At 35.5% G+C, this 17,220-nt stretch overlaps 1 protein-coding gene across 1 annotated transcript in view; it reads right to left on the bottom strand.

Annotated features, from left to right (window-relative positions):
* The window catches only part of LUZP2 (leucine zipper protein 2), a 194,057-nt gene that overhangs the window by 32,707 nt on the left and 144,130 nt on the right, over positions 1-17,220 (bottom strand). The window contains exons 8-9 of the mRNA XM_068399738.1: positions 11,196-11,270; positions 7,010-7,174 (exon numbers count right to left, since the gene is read on the bottom strand). Of these exons, the coding sequence (XP_068255839.1) occupies positions 7,010-7,174; positions 11,196-11,270 (240 nt within the window). The remainder of the gene's footprint in view (positions 1-7,009; positions 7,175-11,195; positions 11,271-17,220) is intronic.

Raw genomic sequence — 17,220 nt, 5'->3', positions numbered from 1 at the left:
TATGCTTTATAGGCAATTACAGTCTCCCCAGATGAACAAAGCAGCTGCTGAAGTTACAGTCACAGACATGAACATCTGTATTTTCAGGAAAACAAAGCCAAAGATGCCCAACCCCAGAAGAGTTACAGACTCCAGGAGGACCAACTAGGTGAAGATGGAACCACTCTGAACCATGAGCTGAATTTCATAAATGAGGTCACTTGAAGAAGCTCTTTTTCTTTCGAGACTTTGACTTTTTTCCCCAATCAGGTCTTAAAAAAGGCTTTCTTATTGATTTAAGAAAAGGTAGGAATCCTGGTAGAGAAGCTTTTCCACAACACACTCTGCTTCCAATAATCTGTTTCTTTAAGTCCCTTCTTACAAAGACAGTTTTTCTTATGAAAAATACCTGACAATATGATTACCATCGTTACCACAGTTCCATCAACAAAGATGAGAACTATTATTTTTCAAAAGATATGGGAAAATATGATTCCACAAATAATCTGTAAACTACCTCAACATGTTTAGTAATAAAAAAGATTCAATAGTCATTTATTATGTGACTCCATTTTTCACTGCTTCAAACACTCAATTTAACCACACCCATTTAACTTTTAAGGATTTGAACAAATACAGGCATGATACTAAAAGTTTTTTTGTTTTAATTGTATGTCTGCATTTCCATTATATGACAGCACATTCATTCAGACTATGTTAGTCTCTCATTGACAATAAAATAACATTTTATTTATTTTTTATTTTACATTTTACCTATTATTATTTTAACATAAAATAATAAATGTAGAATAAGGGGGAGCTTAACAATTCTGGAAGTTGATGACACTTCAGGTGTAGGCTAGTAGGTGATTTCTTAAATTGCTCAAGACTAAATTGAACTTGAATGCCTTAGGTTTATCACCAGTCCATTCTGCATTTCTTACACTTTACAATTCTATGCAATGTTTTTAATAAAATTGCCAGAAAATTCCTATTATGGCCAAAATGCCCAGAGTCAATCAATATTCTCTTTGTGAATATTTTCCAAATCATGTCTTTGTTCAAATCAAGTAAAAGGATCACTTAACTATCTCTAATGTTTCCCACTTGGCTCCATATACACATATCAAGTGAAACTTTGCAACAGTAGATTAATAATACATATTGTATGCAGGATACCCACATTAATAATTTTCAAATAAATCTTTAATATATCCTTGGGTAGCAAAATTCCCTTGGAAGTACTTTTACAATTACATTCAAGTCTGTAAGCCACTTAAAATGATCAATTAGATCCTCTGCACATTTCACGTCTACTTCTATATGTAACATCGGTAGAAAAAAGTGCTAATAATAAAAAATCTTAAAACAGGTTTACTAATGTGCACCTGCAAAGGCACATAAATTGAGTTTTGTTTTCGTTGCTCACATGTGCATATTTTTTAACAGAACATGTAACAAACATGTCAGCTAGGAAAGTCACAAGATGAAACACTGTGTTACTATTTTTCTGCTAAACACAACTTTAACTAAAATTAGAAATACTGGACATTTCCCCAGTCATCTCCATTGTCACCAGGGTGGGGAAGAGAGAGAACCATTTAAAAAAAATATCACTTTATATGAGTAGGTGAGGAAAGATATCTTTAAAAATATAACATCTGAAAGGTAATTAAGGGGATCTTCTCTTCTCTTTCTTGCTTTTGATAGAGAAAAAGACAAGTAAGCTTGTCCAGAAAGCTGCTGAGCGTCACAGCAAGCCTGAGGCTGCCCTAGGACAGGGGCCTGGTTTTAGACTGAAGCAGAATTTGAGAAGATGGATGTAAGCTGTCTGTGTTAATCCCCAGGTCCACACGAGACCATTAGCCATACCTAATAATCTGGGGTTTTTAGGTTATTTAAAACATCCCTTAGGAAATTTAAATTTTATATACTCATATCCCTTTTCAACTACTGTCAAGCAGTAACCCACAAAATTTGAGACATATTATGTACTAGATTGTGGGAGACTTTATAGAAACATCTGATAAGTGAAGACATTAATTAAAAAAGAAGATATTTGGAGTGAGACTTTGGAGTATTTTTCATACACAGGCAAACTGACCCACAGTTAACAGCCACAAAAAGAGCAGTAATAAATGGTTACCAGTTAATTCTTCAGCCCATTGGCCCATTGCTAATTTCAGAGTTGAACCCTGGGGTAATGGGCCAGTCCACCTACTTATACTCTGTGACAAAGAGGAGTGAGGTCAAATAGCTAATGAAATGAAGATAATTATAAAGATTGTGTCACTAAAACTTGAAGGAGAATGATATTGTTTTTAGGTTATGGACTAAGGAAGAGATGCCAGGTGGTTTTCTTCCAATTTCCCTTGATTGTACTTAGTTGAAAAAAAGCTCTGAACTGAATTTACTATCAAGATAATGTGTTAATAATGAAGACTTCTTTGAAGTAAGTAATAAAAGCAAAGAGCTTCAGCTTTCAATTTAACGATCTCTGGTGTTAAACGTTTTTCAGCATGTAATAAAGTTTTATTAAAAATTAGCTACTGAAGAAAAAGGGCTGTAGAAAATGTTCCATGGAAGCTTTCTGAGGCACAGCAAAAAACATAATCTGAAGCAAATTCTGGAAATAACAGATCTGAGGAAGAGTCGCCATACTTTTATGAATCATCATTAACAATAATACACCACTATGGTTGGCATCTAGTTGACCATAATGAGAATAAAAGTCCATAAGCCCAAAGACATCTATAAAAAGCAGAACAGGAAAGACTTACATGAAGAAATAGGTCATGCTAGTCACGCTTCTGCAATTAAATTACCTTTTATCTTTTTAAAAACAAATTTCTTACTACATTAGTCTTACAGATACTCATAGTATGTGAGATTTCTATGGTAAGTACCTTAGAAGGAGACACATATTCCTTACTCTCTTTGAAATTAAATTCTAAAACAATGTATAGTGTCATTTTTCAATGCTAGTTTTTTCTCATAACGTTTATGTGTTAGGAAAGGGTTATATGATTGTATGTTATTACTCCGTATTACAAAATGTGGCTGACACTGCATTTAGTAATTGCCTTTTTCTTTTTTTAATTATGGTTTTCCAATCCCTGTGCTGAATGCGATGATCTACAGGTCACTGAAACTGCAGGTGCCAGTGATATCTCATTAACTCTGGCAGAAGCAGAGTTTGAGGCACCAAAAGCAGAAAAGCACTGAGGTACCACAGAGGCCAAATTCCTCAGGCTTTAATGGAGCACAAAGCTATTCGCTGCCCTCAATGCTCTTGCTGTTTACTTATAGCTGACCACAGGTGATATATTATGTGTCCTTAGGTTCAACCTCTGTTTCCTCTGATAAGGTCATGAGGATACACACTATTTTTTCCTCAATTGTGAGCACACAATTAATTTCTAAATAACTCCTAGCATGCCATGCTGTATCTGTATTTGTTTATATTACCCTGGAGCTCAATTAAATGAGAAGTTTTGCTCTATGTGTTTTTCATAATTACATAGAATTTTCATTTACCATAGCAGCCAACAAAATAGGCTTAATTTTTGTTTAAAACCTGTCATTGTTTCAGGTCTAACCTTATACTTTGTGATCTTTTTGAAACAGACCCTTTAAAAAAAGATACCTCAGACAATACTGGACCGTCTGCTCTCTGCCATCTGAACACTCGTTTTATGGTCTGAAATATCAGACAGATGCAGAGAATGATTCAGGCAACAGTGAGGAAGTACGCAGCAAAAATCAATGGAGAACTGGAAAAGAAGAGTCACAAATATTTTATATTTTAAAGCTTTGTTCTTCCAAATAGAGAAAACAGACGTTACCAAAAAGCATAATTGTGAACTTCAGATAACCGATTCACTTCTCTAAGACCTTTTAAATTCAGACTAGTACCTTTTATTGTTCAGAAATCCATTTGCCCATCTTTCTGCCTCTGGGGTGAGGTTATTACACACAAGATTTGGGGTTCTTCCTGACATAATGCCATAATGTCAGTTTGAAATGTAATGCCTAAAGAAAACTAACTTGAGTTATGTTTTTTACATGTTATACAGAGGTCACGTTGAGTAAAAATAATCAGGCACATTAAAAAAATCTTTCAGTCTCTTAATCATTCCTATGAGGACAAAAATAAGTCTATAATTATATATGTGTTGTTTCATAGCTTCTTGAGCAAAGAATTTGCAATTTCTTTGTTCAAAGGGTCAGAACCTTTATCTATACCAGAATATTATGATAAATTATATGAATGGTAATAGCTCTGATTTTAGAAAACAGAAATTATTTCCTTAAGTAATTTATTCTGATTTAGGTTTCTTTCTTGACCTACAATGGGAGAGAGATGAGATGATATATTGCTACATTCAGATGGTTAATTTTTCATGAGTCTGAAGCTATTCTGTTAGTTTTCTGGGATCTACAGATCTATCTGGAGATTAAAAATGAAAGCAGAGTTTCAGGCCTCCTCCTTTCTCTTCATTTCACTCTTTCCTCATCACCTCTGTAATGGGGTAACTTCAAGGTAACTTTTCCTATGACTTAAATGTAAGAATTTCCCATCACTACTCACTCTTCCAAATTACTAAGCTACCCAGAACAAATTATTTGCAGTGATTCAGGCACATCTATGCACTGATTTGCACTGATTTTTTTAAACCTGATTTATGCTGCTTTATATCACATTCTCTAGAAAGACCAAAATACCTCACTGGGAAATAAACTTTTTAAATTAACTTCCCCAAGAAATTTGACGATATGCTTTCCTAATGATCCTTTCTGCACCATGTTCTTGTGCTAAATATCATCTCTAACAAGTGTTCAGGTATTATGGTTACCAATCATGAATATCAATATACAACCTACTTATTTGCACCTTTTTTTTTTTTTTTTAAGCAGGAAGCACCCCAGTCCAAGGAATGATTGTCCCCAAGTGATACAGGCATCACATGCCATATGATGTACCCTTCAACAGATTTAAAACAAGTTTGATGTTTTTTGAAAGCAATTTTTAGGCTGAAAGAGAATATCTTTGATACAAGATATTTACCAGACAAATACTAGCCTGCCATACCAAAATGTTTATGCAAATCTAATTTAAAAAAAAAGCTATACAAGTGTAGTTAGAGTTAGTTGGTTTATAAGAGGAAGAAAGAGCCAAGGAAAGGATACATAAGAACAGATGTCATCATAAAAAAAAAGCCTCCTACAATACAGCTCAAGCACAGAAGGTATAATTCTGGACTGACTATGATTCTTTGACAACCTATTTCACAGTAGCAGATTTCAGAGGTTTTATAATCACAGATAATGCACCGATTTATAACAATGAGGTGTCAAATGTGTGGAAGACGAGGATTGCAGACCATTATTTTCTCAGGCGTTTTCATGGCATATGCCAAGTGCAGAGAAATATGAGCAATGTCTATTAAAGAGGCAACATAACTTATTCAAGCACTTTTGGATGCAGAGGACTAAATGTTGGTTCTCAAAGTTGAAGCATGGAAATACTGATACATTTTACAAACAGGAACATCAAACACAAAATCTATATGATCATGGAAAAAAGAAGGAAGAGTATTTTATGTTTCAGTAAAATATATAAAAATCTAATTCTAATCTCTACACTGTCTTCCTGTTTTCTTCATTGCACTATAGTAATATGTGTAACACCACGGAGACCTCAAATGCTTCAAAGGTTCTGACTCTACACCAATCTTAAACACAGGCACGGTGGATTGTTGGGCCTTATCTGTCAGTACATGACAGAGGCACAAACACTTCCAACCTGAAAAGAAGGACAATAAGAACAAGATAGACAATTCTACAGCCACATTAATTAGGAAAAATGTGCTCCTGAGATCCCAAAGTGAAGCTCAGTCTGCATGACCTACAAAAGAAGAGTCCACTCTCCTGCAGCACATAGAACCAGTGATCTTAATCTCAATGAGCACTAATATCCCCCTGTGCTGCTGTTAATTAATACAGTGCTTTGTCCCCAGACATAATCATTTTTGGGAATGAAGGTTTCTTCCTGTAAAACAGTTATTAAGGATCCGACAATCATTATTGTAAGAGTAGTAATGTGAGATCCAGTTTTATAATGATATTCTGCTTTCTGAAACAATATTTCAATTTTAATTACATACAGAAAGATTACTAATTTTTGGCTTCAGACTCTACTAATAGAGAATAAGAACAGCTGCCATATAAAAATTACAAATTGGATATGACTTAGCAATTCTTATTTATACTTCAGGAAAGAGTTTTAGAATTTAAGGAAGACATTAAAGTGTCCTTCACTCATTTTCTGTAAAACCTCTTTTTTAACTGAAATCACAGATTTCTTCTATACCTATTGAATCAGTTGAATACATGAGCAAAATGCAACCCTGGAGATAAAAATTGTCAGGACAGTTGTTAATCACTGTAAATCTTGACTATATTAAAATGCTTGAATCTATTGAATCAGAACACTTTTCATCAATTTTTTTTTCTCATGCTTTCTCCTTAACTTTCATGGTTGGAATATTCTATAGATACTATCAATTCCACAGATTCCTTTTGGCAAATTTGATTTGGGTTTCCCAGACTGTTTTATGTTTTTATATCAGTTCTTTTCAATAAAAAAACACCATGAGCAAAAACTGTCTTACTGTTTAGTGCTATATTGACACAAACTCACTATCAGTGCCTGACAGGTAAATAATCCTATGAATTAGCATCCTCACTTATTTTAGATGCAAATCCATCTTTCTTGTAGATTTTTTATGCAGACATGGTCCATTTAGCAAGTGATAGACAGAATTTTGTTCCTCAGCAAAAAAAAGCAGCTGCTTCCCAACTTTAAAAAAAGTTTATTGACATCAGAAACAGGCTTAGAATTATCCTCAAAATTCATCCTAATCTTTCAATGAATTTAAAATCCTCCTTAGTTCCAGTTTGATGCCCTTACAGGACAAATTTTCAAAGATATTTAAAAAAAAAAAAACAACTGAGAGAGAAACCATACCTTGGTGCTTGTCACTTGAAATGGAACTTTGGAGCCCTTTGTAACTGGGGATGTCAGCTTCTCAGTTGGTTTTGAAGGGATTAGATTCGTAGCGGGCGGCTGATTGTGCAGAACTGAAGACAGGCAAAGCTGCACGGTCTCCTTCAGAGCTTTCAGCTGTGATTCCTGAGGAAAATAAGAAATCATCAGTTCTCTGTGTTATTATGAATAGAATTGCTTACTTTCTCTCTCTGCATTAAACCCAACATTTATGAACAGCTGCTGCTTTTTCATATTAATGGAAGAAATTAAGGCTGTTTAAAGAAGTTTTTGTATATGATTAGGTTACTGTGCATTACACATCAAACTGCCTAGAAAGTCATTGCACTCTTCCTTCCCTGATGCAGTTTTATCCACATTATTGCAAATAATTATTTAATATTATTTTATCTAAAAGAAACAAGAATACAGTCTACCAAATATCATACCGTCTCCAGACTTTTACATGCAATAGTTACAGGGAAGTAAATGTTCACAGGTATTGCAAAGACATTGACTTTGCATGGAATTTTGTTTATAACATTTGGAATAATTGGTATTTTTCCACAGGTTATAAAGATTGCTTTTAATCCAACAAAGATGACTTCCCTCATGAGCATATTATGTTATTGCAGTATATAGTAAATAAACCATATTAATATGGTTTATTTTTATTAATATGGTCTTTTAATATAAGAATATGGTTGTCCAGATCAATTACTGTCCATCAAGCCAAACTAAAACTTCTAAGCAGTGAAGTGCTTGCAACTCATGTTAGAAGACTGGTGTTTTACTCACATAAGTACAGATAGAGGTAGTAACGAAAATAGCAGTCTGTTTAGACAGTAAGAACAGTGAGATAACTACAGCACTGAGAAAAATCTCATTTCAAATCTTTGCTCCATCACAGAAGACACTTAGAGTCATATGTCAGACATAGAGGTAACTTATAGTCGTTTCAGGGGGAGTTAGGCAGCATTCGGCCTTAAAAAAAAAAACAAAAACCAAACAAATCTTGCTCTTATTCTTTATATTAAGAATGCGCCTACAAATACAGGCTACATCAGCACATTTCAACCTTCAAAATTTTTTGAAGATAAATCAAGGTATACCATGGTAAAAGTTGATGGAAAATATTTGTATAAGTAACATTACACACTACCTGTGTGAAATATTACATATACAACATAAAAATATTTCACAGTTACAGAAATCCTAACCAATGGCATTGGGCACACACTGCCTTGTTTTAGTTTATTTGCTAAACAAGCATTTTTTTAGAACCCGAAAAATATTCCATGTTTTACATCAGATAAACTTCCCCTGAACTGGAACCAGGGAATGTATCTCATAACTGGGAAAATCTGAATGTTTCTTTTAAAATCAACAAACAAAAACAGTTAGTAAGGTACATTTCAACAGTAGAATCAAAGACAACCATAAAAAGACTACTAATGAACAGCACAATAAGGAAAATCAAAGAAATGGGAGATGGAATAGAGTTTGGTTTGTTTGCAAACAGACAAAATTGAATGTCTTTCCCTTAAGAAGTGTGCAGTGAGGAGGAATGCTACATTATCAGAGAGGACAGCACTTTGTATGAATTACTTATTAAAATGTATGAACCTTGAGTCAGACTGATACGCCTCTGACCTAATGGCAGTCCAAAAGGGAAAGGATTACTTTATCCATCTGACTCAGGGGTCTTTTAATATATAACGGACAACAGAAGATCTTAGCATACTACTTTTCATCTAATATGTCTTTTCCCCCACCTTTTCAAGAAGTGACTGCACAGAGAACATAAATCACCATCTGATATAGTCAAAATAAGCTCAGACACCAAATGGCAGAGGTAGCACGCTGTCTAATTTTGCTTGAAAATATGGACTCTGCCATTATAGCACTATATGACCCTGGTGCTCCTGGCAAGTCACACTGATCTGACACCACACTCTTCCCATCTGGAAATCCCTCTGGATAATTTCTCGTCCTCTTATCTCTCACCCCTGTCATCCAGTGCTTGTTCTGCCTTGGCTATGATCAGCCATTTTGCCATTCCAAAGGTAAAAGTAGAATAGGTTATTTTGTTTTTATCCTGTTGGTAGCAAAATTCAATTTTGACTTTGCTGGTAGGAGATGTACAAATGGGCAGCAGGAGAGTACAACTTAAGGAAACACTATTGGAACCAGGGATGTTGTTTGACAAAGTTCTCTATAACCTTGTATAAATGTGATTGTGGTCAAAATAGGCTGCTTGCTGGTCAAAGTACTGCCACAACATGCACATGTCTTCAGATTTCCTAGATCTGTTTATACTCTTGTCATGTGGTTGGATTCAATACAGAACAATTTGGGCTGTGGCAATGCAAAATTTGTCAGTCTTCCAAGGGTACATCACGGGACCTAGAAACAGTGCTGTAGTGTATATAGACTTACGAGAGACACTAAGTCCACTGTCAGCGCAAACTAATATTTAATAGAAAAGTATGATACCCTCCCAAAAAGAAAAACACAAATTAATGCCTATTTATAGGCACAGTTTGAGATTCAATCACTCAATTATCCATTTCAAATACAGCTCGTGTTCCAAAAATGCACTTTGCTTTACACATTTCTTCCATTCCTTTAGCTGAAACTGTGCATGCTAACTGTCAAAACAGTTAAGGCCAAGTCTTCACTGAAGACATGGATGGATCATTGGCCATCTCTAACTCTTTTCAGTTCATAGTTCATACAGAAAAGCTCTTAACCCGAGGAAAAAGGCACCTAACAACTTTAATGGTCTTATTACTCTGCAGTTAAAACTAGTCAAACGTGGATATTTCTAGTTTGCACTGCTTTTCTTACTCCTGTTTGCCATTTCCACTGTGCTTCCGCAGCATGTAAGCAATGACACCATCCAAAGACTCTCTCAATGATGATCTGCAGGAAGATGACACTGGGCTTCTGCTAAGACTATGAAACCATAACTGAGCCCTAAATTAAAATTCTGTAATATTTCATAGGAAAAAAAAAAAAAAAAAGAGTGTTGAGGAAGTCAGTTGTGTGTGCTGCAAATCCCCTTTTAATTTGTGGACAGAATCCCTTAATAGCATTCTCATTAAAAGTTCCTGATGTCAAATGTTCTTTGCTTTCTCCTTCACAACTGTCTGCATTATAATGAATAATTATATAAAAATGAATAATTTTACAGCAAGCATTGCTGTCTTGCCACTGCCACAGACAGTATATTGGTGTTAGTGAGAGACAATGTCTGTGAGTGTTATATGAGCAAAGAAGGAACATGTTTAATTTTTAAATTTATACATGATGCAGTTCAGTTCATTGTACTAATGAGGAACATTTTTAGTCACCAGATGCACACAAAGGTTTGAATAATGCTACTGTGAGCATTGCTTACATAGATGACATTTTGCAATGCTGGATGCAAATCCTCTCTCAAGAAGATGATTTCAGTGATTGCAATATCGAAGAGTAAAGAAAAATGCTTTTAGTGCAAGGGATGTACATTTTTTAAATATCTAACGGAACCTGAAAATACTAAAAAACCAAACCAAAAAAGTAGCCTTTGATAGCGTATTGAAGTGTTTTCCTTTCTGGTAAAATGCTTCTCTATTGCATGTTTTCTTCTCAGCTACCCTAAATGTAGAAGAAAGTTTCCCTGTTGCACAGCTGACAGGAGTGAACGTGTCCTGCTTTGTCCCCTTCCTGGGGTTCCCCCCAGCCTCCCTGTCCTGAGCGGGCACCTCTGCCCACAGAAGAGTTACCTCTGTCACACCAGTCCCACCCTAACTAGAGACTGACCCATTTCTATAGTGCTTCCTAGTTGGAACTGTGACTAAACTTCAAATAAAAATCATATTGGTTACAGGCACATTCTTGTTAGCGTGCTTTTGCACATAAAGAATTGCAGCATTTGGCTTTCTGTGGGTTTTTGAGATGTTTCTTTCTAATTTGATTGCTCTCCTCTTGCATAACTTTGCAGTTGTACTTAACTTCGTGCATCATAATTAGTTCCACTGATTTCAGTAACATTACTCTCAGGTACATACAATTAAGTATACATCTAAATCATTGCACGACTTCCATTTGTTTTTGTCAAATTACACTCAAACATTCACAGCTGATAGAGATAAGCACGCTTACATTACATTACACTTCTTACTTTGTCAAGGGCTGCCTTTTCCAATTCATCTTTTGCAACTGCTAGTTTTTGCTCCAGATCTGTTAGCTGTTGTGCCTGTGGAAATAAAGAAGAAAAAGCTGATGCAATCTACTATGCATTTTTTTCCTATATTTTTTAATGCAGTGCCTGTGAGAGAGAAAAGGATATAAATTTTACAAGTATTATGTATGAATTCGGTCAGAATTGCTTGCAGAAAGACCAGACCTCAAGGGACATATTTTTTTCCTGAGAAAAAGTGTATTTTTTATGTGGGAACTGGGCTCAAATCTGCTCCATTTATGTGAATGCAAGTTCACTCTAATTTCAATGTCAGTAGCAAAAGTAATTCCATACTATAAAGTATTTAGGATTATGCCATAATATCCTTCTGGAAAATTCAAAGTATTCAAACAGTTTTTATTATTTTGTTCATTTATCTCACTTTTGTTTGTGATTTGAAATGCTATTTTGTAGTTTTAAACATTGAGATACTAACATTAACATAACTTGACATAAACAGAGAAATTAGAAAACACCAAAATCATAGAATGGTTTGGGTTGGAAGGGACCTTAAAGATCATCTAGTTCCAACCCCCCTGCCACAGGCAGGGACACCTTCCCTCTAGACCAGGTTGCTCAAAGCCTCATCCAACCTGGCCTTAAAGCATGGCCATGTTCATGTACATAGACACTATATGAAATGCTACAAGGGGTTAACTACAGATTTATTTCTCCATCTCATTCCCTGGAGATATGAAAGGAAAATTCACAAGAATAACTAGTTATGCAACTATATAATGAGAAAGAATTTGGGGAGATTTGCGTTTGAAGTCGGGCAAGGAGCCTGCATCCTGTGCGGAAGGACTGTTGGCTTTTTATATGACATAACATCATTTTCCTGCACAGTCCTTCAGGAGGAGATATGGCCTTTTACAATGTTTATGCAATATACTGAGTGCAGGGGTTCAGAAGATGCTTTTAAATACTCAATAAATATACAAAATTATTTTCTCTCCCTTTCTCTAGGAGCTAGATACACAGACTGCTCGCTTTAGGGAAATATATTCTCTGCAAGAACTTTCCATTTTAGAGAAGAAGGAGCTCCCAGATTCCTGCAGTTCTCAGCCCCGTCATTAATGACACATTACAATGCAACCAAAAGGAATAAGGTACAGGTTTCTTTTACTGTCCTATTTGCAAAAACAGCCCACTAGTTGTTTTCCCTGTGTATGAAGGGAACCATAGAGAAAGACACTGGACTAACCAGGTAACTTTTCTCTCTGAAATACTGATTCGGTAATGCACATTTCATGCATACAGAATAATTGGATAAACTTCTCATTTCTCAGTTAAAGAGCAACACATTTTAATTTTGACCAAATATTTGCAGGCACCCTTTCCCTCAGCACCACCCCATGCTCATCAGGTTTCTGAAGTTCATCACCAGCCGGATACTGTTTTCTTGCCAGACTTCTCAAGATCACATGCACCCTGCTGACTGTAGCATAGCCTAACGTATAGTCACACAACATAAACGCTGTTTAGCGTAAACCCTACGAAACGCAGTTAACTTGGTCTCTGCGTTGGGGCAATGACCCTGCTTCCAGCACATATCATAGCTGATGCATGTTATCTTGGGCAGGCCTGTAGTCCTCAGCAGATACCTCAAGTGATGTTTATTAGCATTATGCACAGGCTGTTCTGGGTGATAAAATGACAAAAGCCTGGAATTTTCAGTTCCCTGCTCATGTAAAGAAGTACTAAGTCGCATTTAAAAACAGGATTAGGCATTTATCTGTGGATTTATCAGAGCAGCCACACTTTCATTAGTCAAAACCATGTACGATTAGGCAATCTTGCTTCAAAGCAGAAGTCAAATGCTTACTCAGATGCAGGGAAGTCTCTTGTGAATGCAGCCCCTAATTTCCACAGCATCAAGTTTCTTACACCTGATATCAGTCACTATCACACAAACACACAGATCAGACCACTGGTTTGGTTCCTCAGTCTGGCAACAGAGCATCCAATATAGAAAGAAGCGTTTCACTTCATTAGAATTCGCAAAATTTAACTGGACTTATCACTGGCTTATTAGAGAAAAAACTTACTAACATATAAGAATTTTTCTAGAGTTCAGTAACATTTGTATTTGTTACTAAATACAGTACATAATATTACTCACAATAAACATGGTCCCAGCCAACGTTTGAAAGACTGAACATTAAGCTTGGCTCTATCTGATGCAGAGACAGTTCTCATTAGAACTAGACCAAGTAATTCCTCACATCATTAACGTTTTAATTATTGATATTTATTAAACTATTTTTACACTAAATTTATACAAATTAATACATTTTCAAATAATAAGAACCAAGATTTGAAAAACAGTATATATAATTAAATAATTTGAATTGCCATTAAAAAGGAAATTATACAAAACAATGTTTACATGATAAATAGAGGCCAGGATGTCATCTCCGATGTTGTGCACTGCTAAAGGATTAGAATCACATGCGAGATGATGGATTACTGCATGGGGTTGGCCAGACAACTAGGCAACTTCTCCATTCAGCACCATCTGTGTTACGGTTTAAATCAGTGCAATACCAGAGCTAAAGTTAAGAATTTCAGGATGTCTGGTTTTCTTCAACACAAGCATTGTGCAGGCATCTGAAAATCTGGGTAGTGGATAGGAAGCAGGTAACGACGGTTACAGGTGACTGCTGCTTCTTTCCTTTCAGGGGAGTGTCTGGTGCTATATAATACATTGTGCTCAACGACACTTCAGCCATATCAAAAATCAAGTTGGAGGACAAGTGTTTAATTTTTTTAATTGCTCCCTACCATTAGAAAGAATTAGTTAATCTAACATATTGTAATAACACTGCTCACATCAAGTAAAACTTTTTCAGTTTATGGTGAAAAGGTATTCTTCAAAGGGACAGGCTCATATGTATTAATAAAGTCTTTCTGAAAGCATCATTTATCAGCCTTATTTTGGGTAACATTGTCATATTTTGATGGACTTTTTCTGTAACTTTCATGTATATTTATTTTATTTCACAGATTACTGAGCCAATAGGCCAGTGATATCAATCCAACTAACATCAAGTGAGAATAAAATCCTGGCATTAAAAATAAGTTTTTGATGAACCACTCACTTGAAAGTAGTGATATTTATTTACATCTTAAACCCAAAACCACAGAATAATCAATTTTTTTTCTGAAAATTTCTGTCTATGAAGGCTGTATTCATATTGCAATAGTTTCACTGCTGTTTTAATTCAGAAGTTTTTTAGGGATACTGAATAAAAAGGACAAAGTACCAGTAGGACTAGACAAGGCCAATTCTGATAAGGAGTAAAGTGCCTATAAAAAGCATAGCCTGGAAAATCTTAAAAATATTAAGTTTCTCTTAGGCATTCTTATAGAATCAGGTCTTACCAAGGAAACAGTGAGGTAAATCATTTTTTCATCCTCTGAAAGAGTGCACTGAGAAATTACTGTCAGTGAAGTACATTTTTCTAACTCACTTAAATGAATGTAACTCACCTTTACTCATTGTGAATTACATTACACAAGATGCCCGTATTTAACATCTTCCAGGCATAAATATATAAAGCAAAAAGAAAATACTAGTCTGATTTCAAGTAGACAGAGAGAAATCCAAATTGACATAGAATTTTTTATAACAAGTAATTGAGACCAGAGAGAATTTCTGCATATACAATGCCTACATAGCTTTGGGATGATGACTTCGAATGTTCAAGAATTTCTCAATATCATGTTAATATAATATAGGTAGTTGAGATATTCGTATTCCTTGAAGACACACAAAAGCAACAAAACAGGGGGGTGAGAGAGAAGTTTTGTAATCTGAAAAACAGTGGCTAGAAGCTTTACCCTTCTCACTTCCTTAGTCACATAAGAAAAAAAAAACATTCACTAGTGGTCTTTTGTGTACCTTTGGAGAAGTTATAACTTCTGTTTGTTCCAAAAAATGAATCCTTTCAGTGATCTTTCTTGCGACAAACATACCCACGTAAATACAATGAGTAAATTACTGTTAGATTATGTACTGTTGACAACAATGTGGTACTTTACAAATAAGCTCCAAATACAGCTCTGTTAAGTGTTCTTGTTGGCATTCTACCCTGAAAACATAGGGTAGAACTTTCTTCGCAAACCTGCTAGTCCATAGGCTTTTCCACAGACATCTCCTCCTCCAAGTCCTGCCATTTCTTCTCAGGAGTCAAACAAAACCTAAAGCTTGTCACCCGTGAGGTGAATTACTAGTCTTTTCCTGAAGGTACAGCTCAGCAAAACCAGGCTGTGATCTTATTTCCATGTACAATTTAACAAACCCAATAGCACAATTACCCATTGAAAAATTTCCTTCTGAGAAGTCCCAGAAACAGGACCCCTTAGTACGATCAAAGGCTGAATGTGGTGCGCAGTTCAGAGGGAGGACAGAGGGAGTGGTGCCCACCTGAACATTTCATTCTTCTTTGATCCCAGATCTATTCCACTTTAACAGCGGGATATAAATTCCACCCCCAGAATAATTAAGAGTTATGGTTCAGGTCAGGTGGGTGATGGCTGTACAGCTACTACAAGTACTGCACACTTGTTAGTGTGTTAGTTTTAAAAGGCTTTTTAGCATTTCTTTTCCCAGAAACTTCGGGGTGTTTTTTTTCTTTTCCTTATACAAAATTTGAAAGGCTTTTTTTTTTTTTTTGCCAGAAAAAGCTAGGTTATGGCTTCATGTTAGAAAGATTACTTACACATGCAGAGACAAACATAGTCATGACTGGGTTTCTTCACTTCAAGACATGGTAATCTGGGATTTTATTTGGTTATTACAAAGCTTTCAAGGATGTATTGTATTTCATACCAAGGATTGCTCTTTATTGAGCACAAAATTATCACACATTCTGCTTAATTAGAAAACATGATTGACTAAGTGATGTTTAACCGCACGTTACATAGATTGGACATTCTGAACTCCCTTTTTCCCCGCATAAGTCTTAAATAAATGCTTAAGAAAAAAAATAAAATATTTACTGTGCAATTTTTTATTTTATAATTGATTATATTTTCTAACTAGGACAACTTTTTAATTGGAAAGCACTTAACCGGAAATTTGAATAAATTCTCTGGTAAACACAATTTGACTGTGCTTATTCTGTAAGCGTTATTTGTATATTAGAAAACAAGACGTGCTTCTAAATTGTACTGTTTACTGTAGCACAAGGTGTTAAATGTAACTGAGAATAACAGTTTTTGGCAGCTATTCCATTTAATCAGACATGCGGCTGTACCCAGATGTTCAGCAACATCTGAATTATATTTCAAGCACTTACAACACGAAGAAAAGTCAGTTAAAAACATCATTTCTGCAAAGACTCACAGCTTGTACATTTTCTTAATGCTTATTACTGCCACAATACTTTTATCTCTCATCTGTGACTATTCTGGCTGTACATTAAAAAAAGGAATTAAAACCTTTGTGCTTTTTTATTACCTGAAATTTCACTTTTCCTTCCCCAACTCTCATGCTTTTCCTTCACATAAAACTCGTTACAATGAAAGCAAAACAGCAGTTCGCCAAGGTTTTAGTAAAGTACTCGGCCTCTAACTAAAGAAAAATAGCTGTTTCTCTGCAGAAACAGGCTCAGACGATGTGCACGAAGAGCCACGTCACTCACCGTTGTGCCTGATCTGCCTTTTTACCTCCCATAGGGGATTTCCCTCCAGAGCACCTTAGGTTTTAGCACGAGTTCTTATTTCCCACAAAAAAACAATTTGCATGATTACAAGAACATGCTGCTCTTTCTTTTCTAAGTCTTGTTTAAACAATTGTATTGCTTATTTTAACAGTAAGAGAACAAACACTGAGGGGGTAGGCATCTTAAAATCCCTGTTAGGCATAGCAGAATGCTCTACACCTCTGTTAGTAGTGTGTTGGAAACATTTAGTTCCTCTTTTCTTGAGAGATGATTAGTTCACATCTTGCCCAAAGCTT

Source organism: Nyctibius grandis, chromosome 4 (assembly GCF_013368605.1).
Source record: "Nyctibius grandis isolate bNycGra1 chromosome 4, bNycGra1.pri, whole genome shotgun sequence".
NCBI lineage: Eukaryota > Metazoa > Chordata > Aves > Nyctibiiformes > Nyctibiidae > Nyctibius > Nyctibius grandis.
Note: the sequence above shows the minus strand (reverse complement) of the source record. Positions and strands in the feature narration are given on the sequence as shown.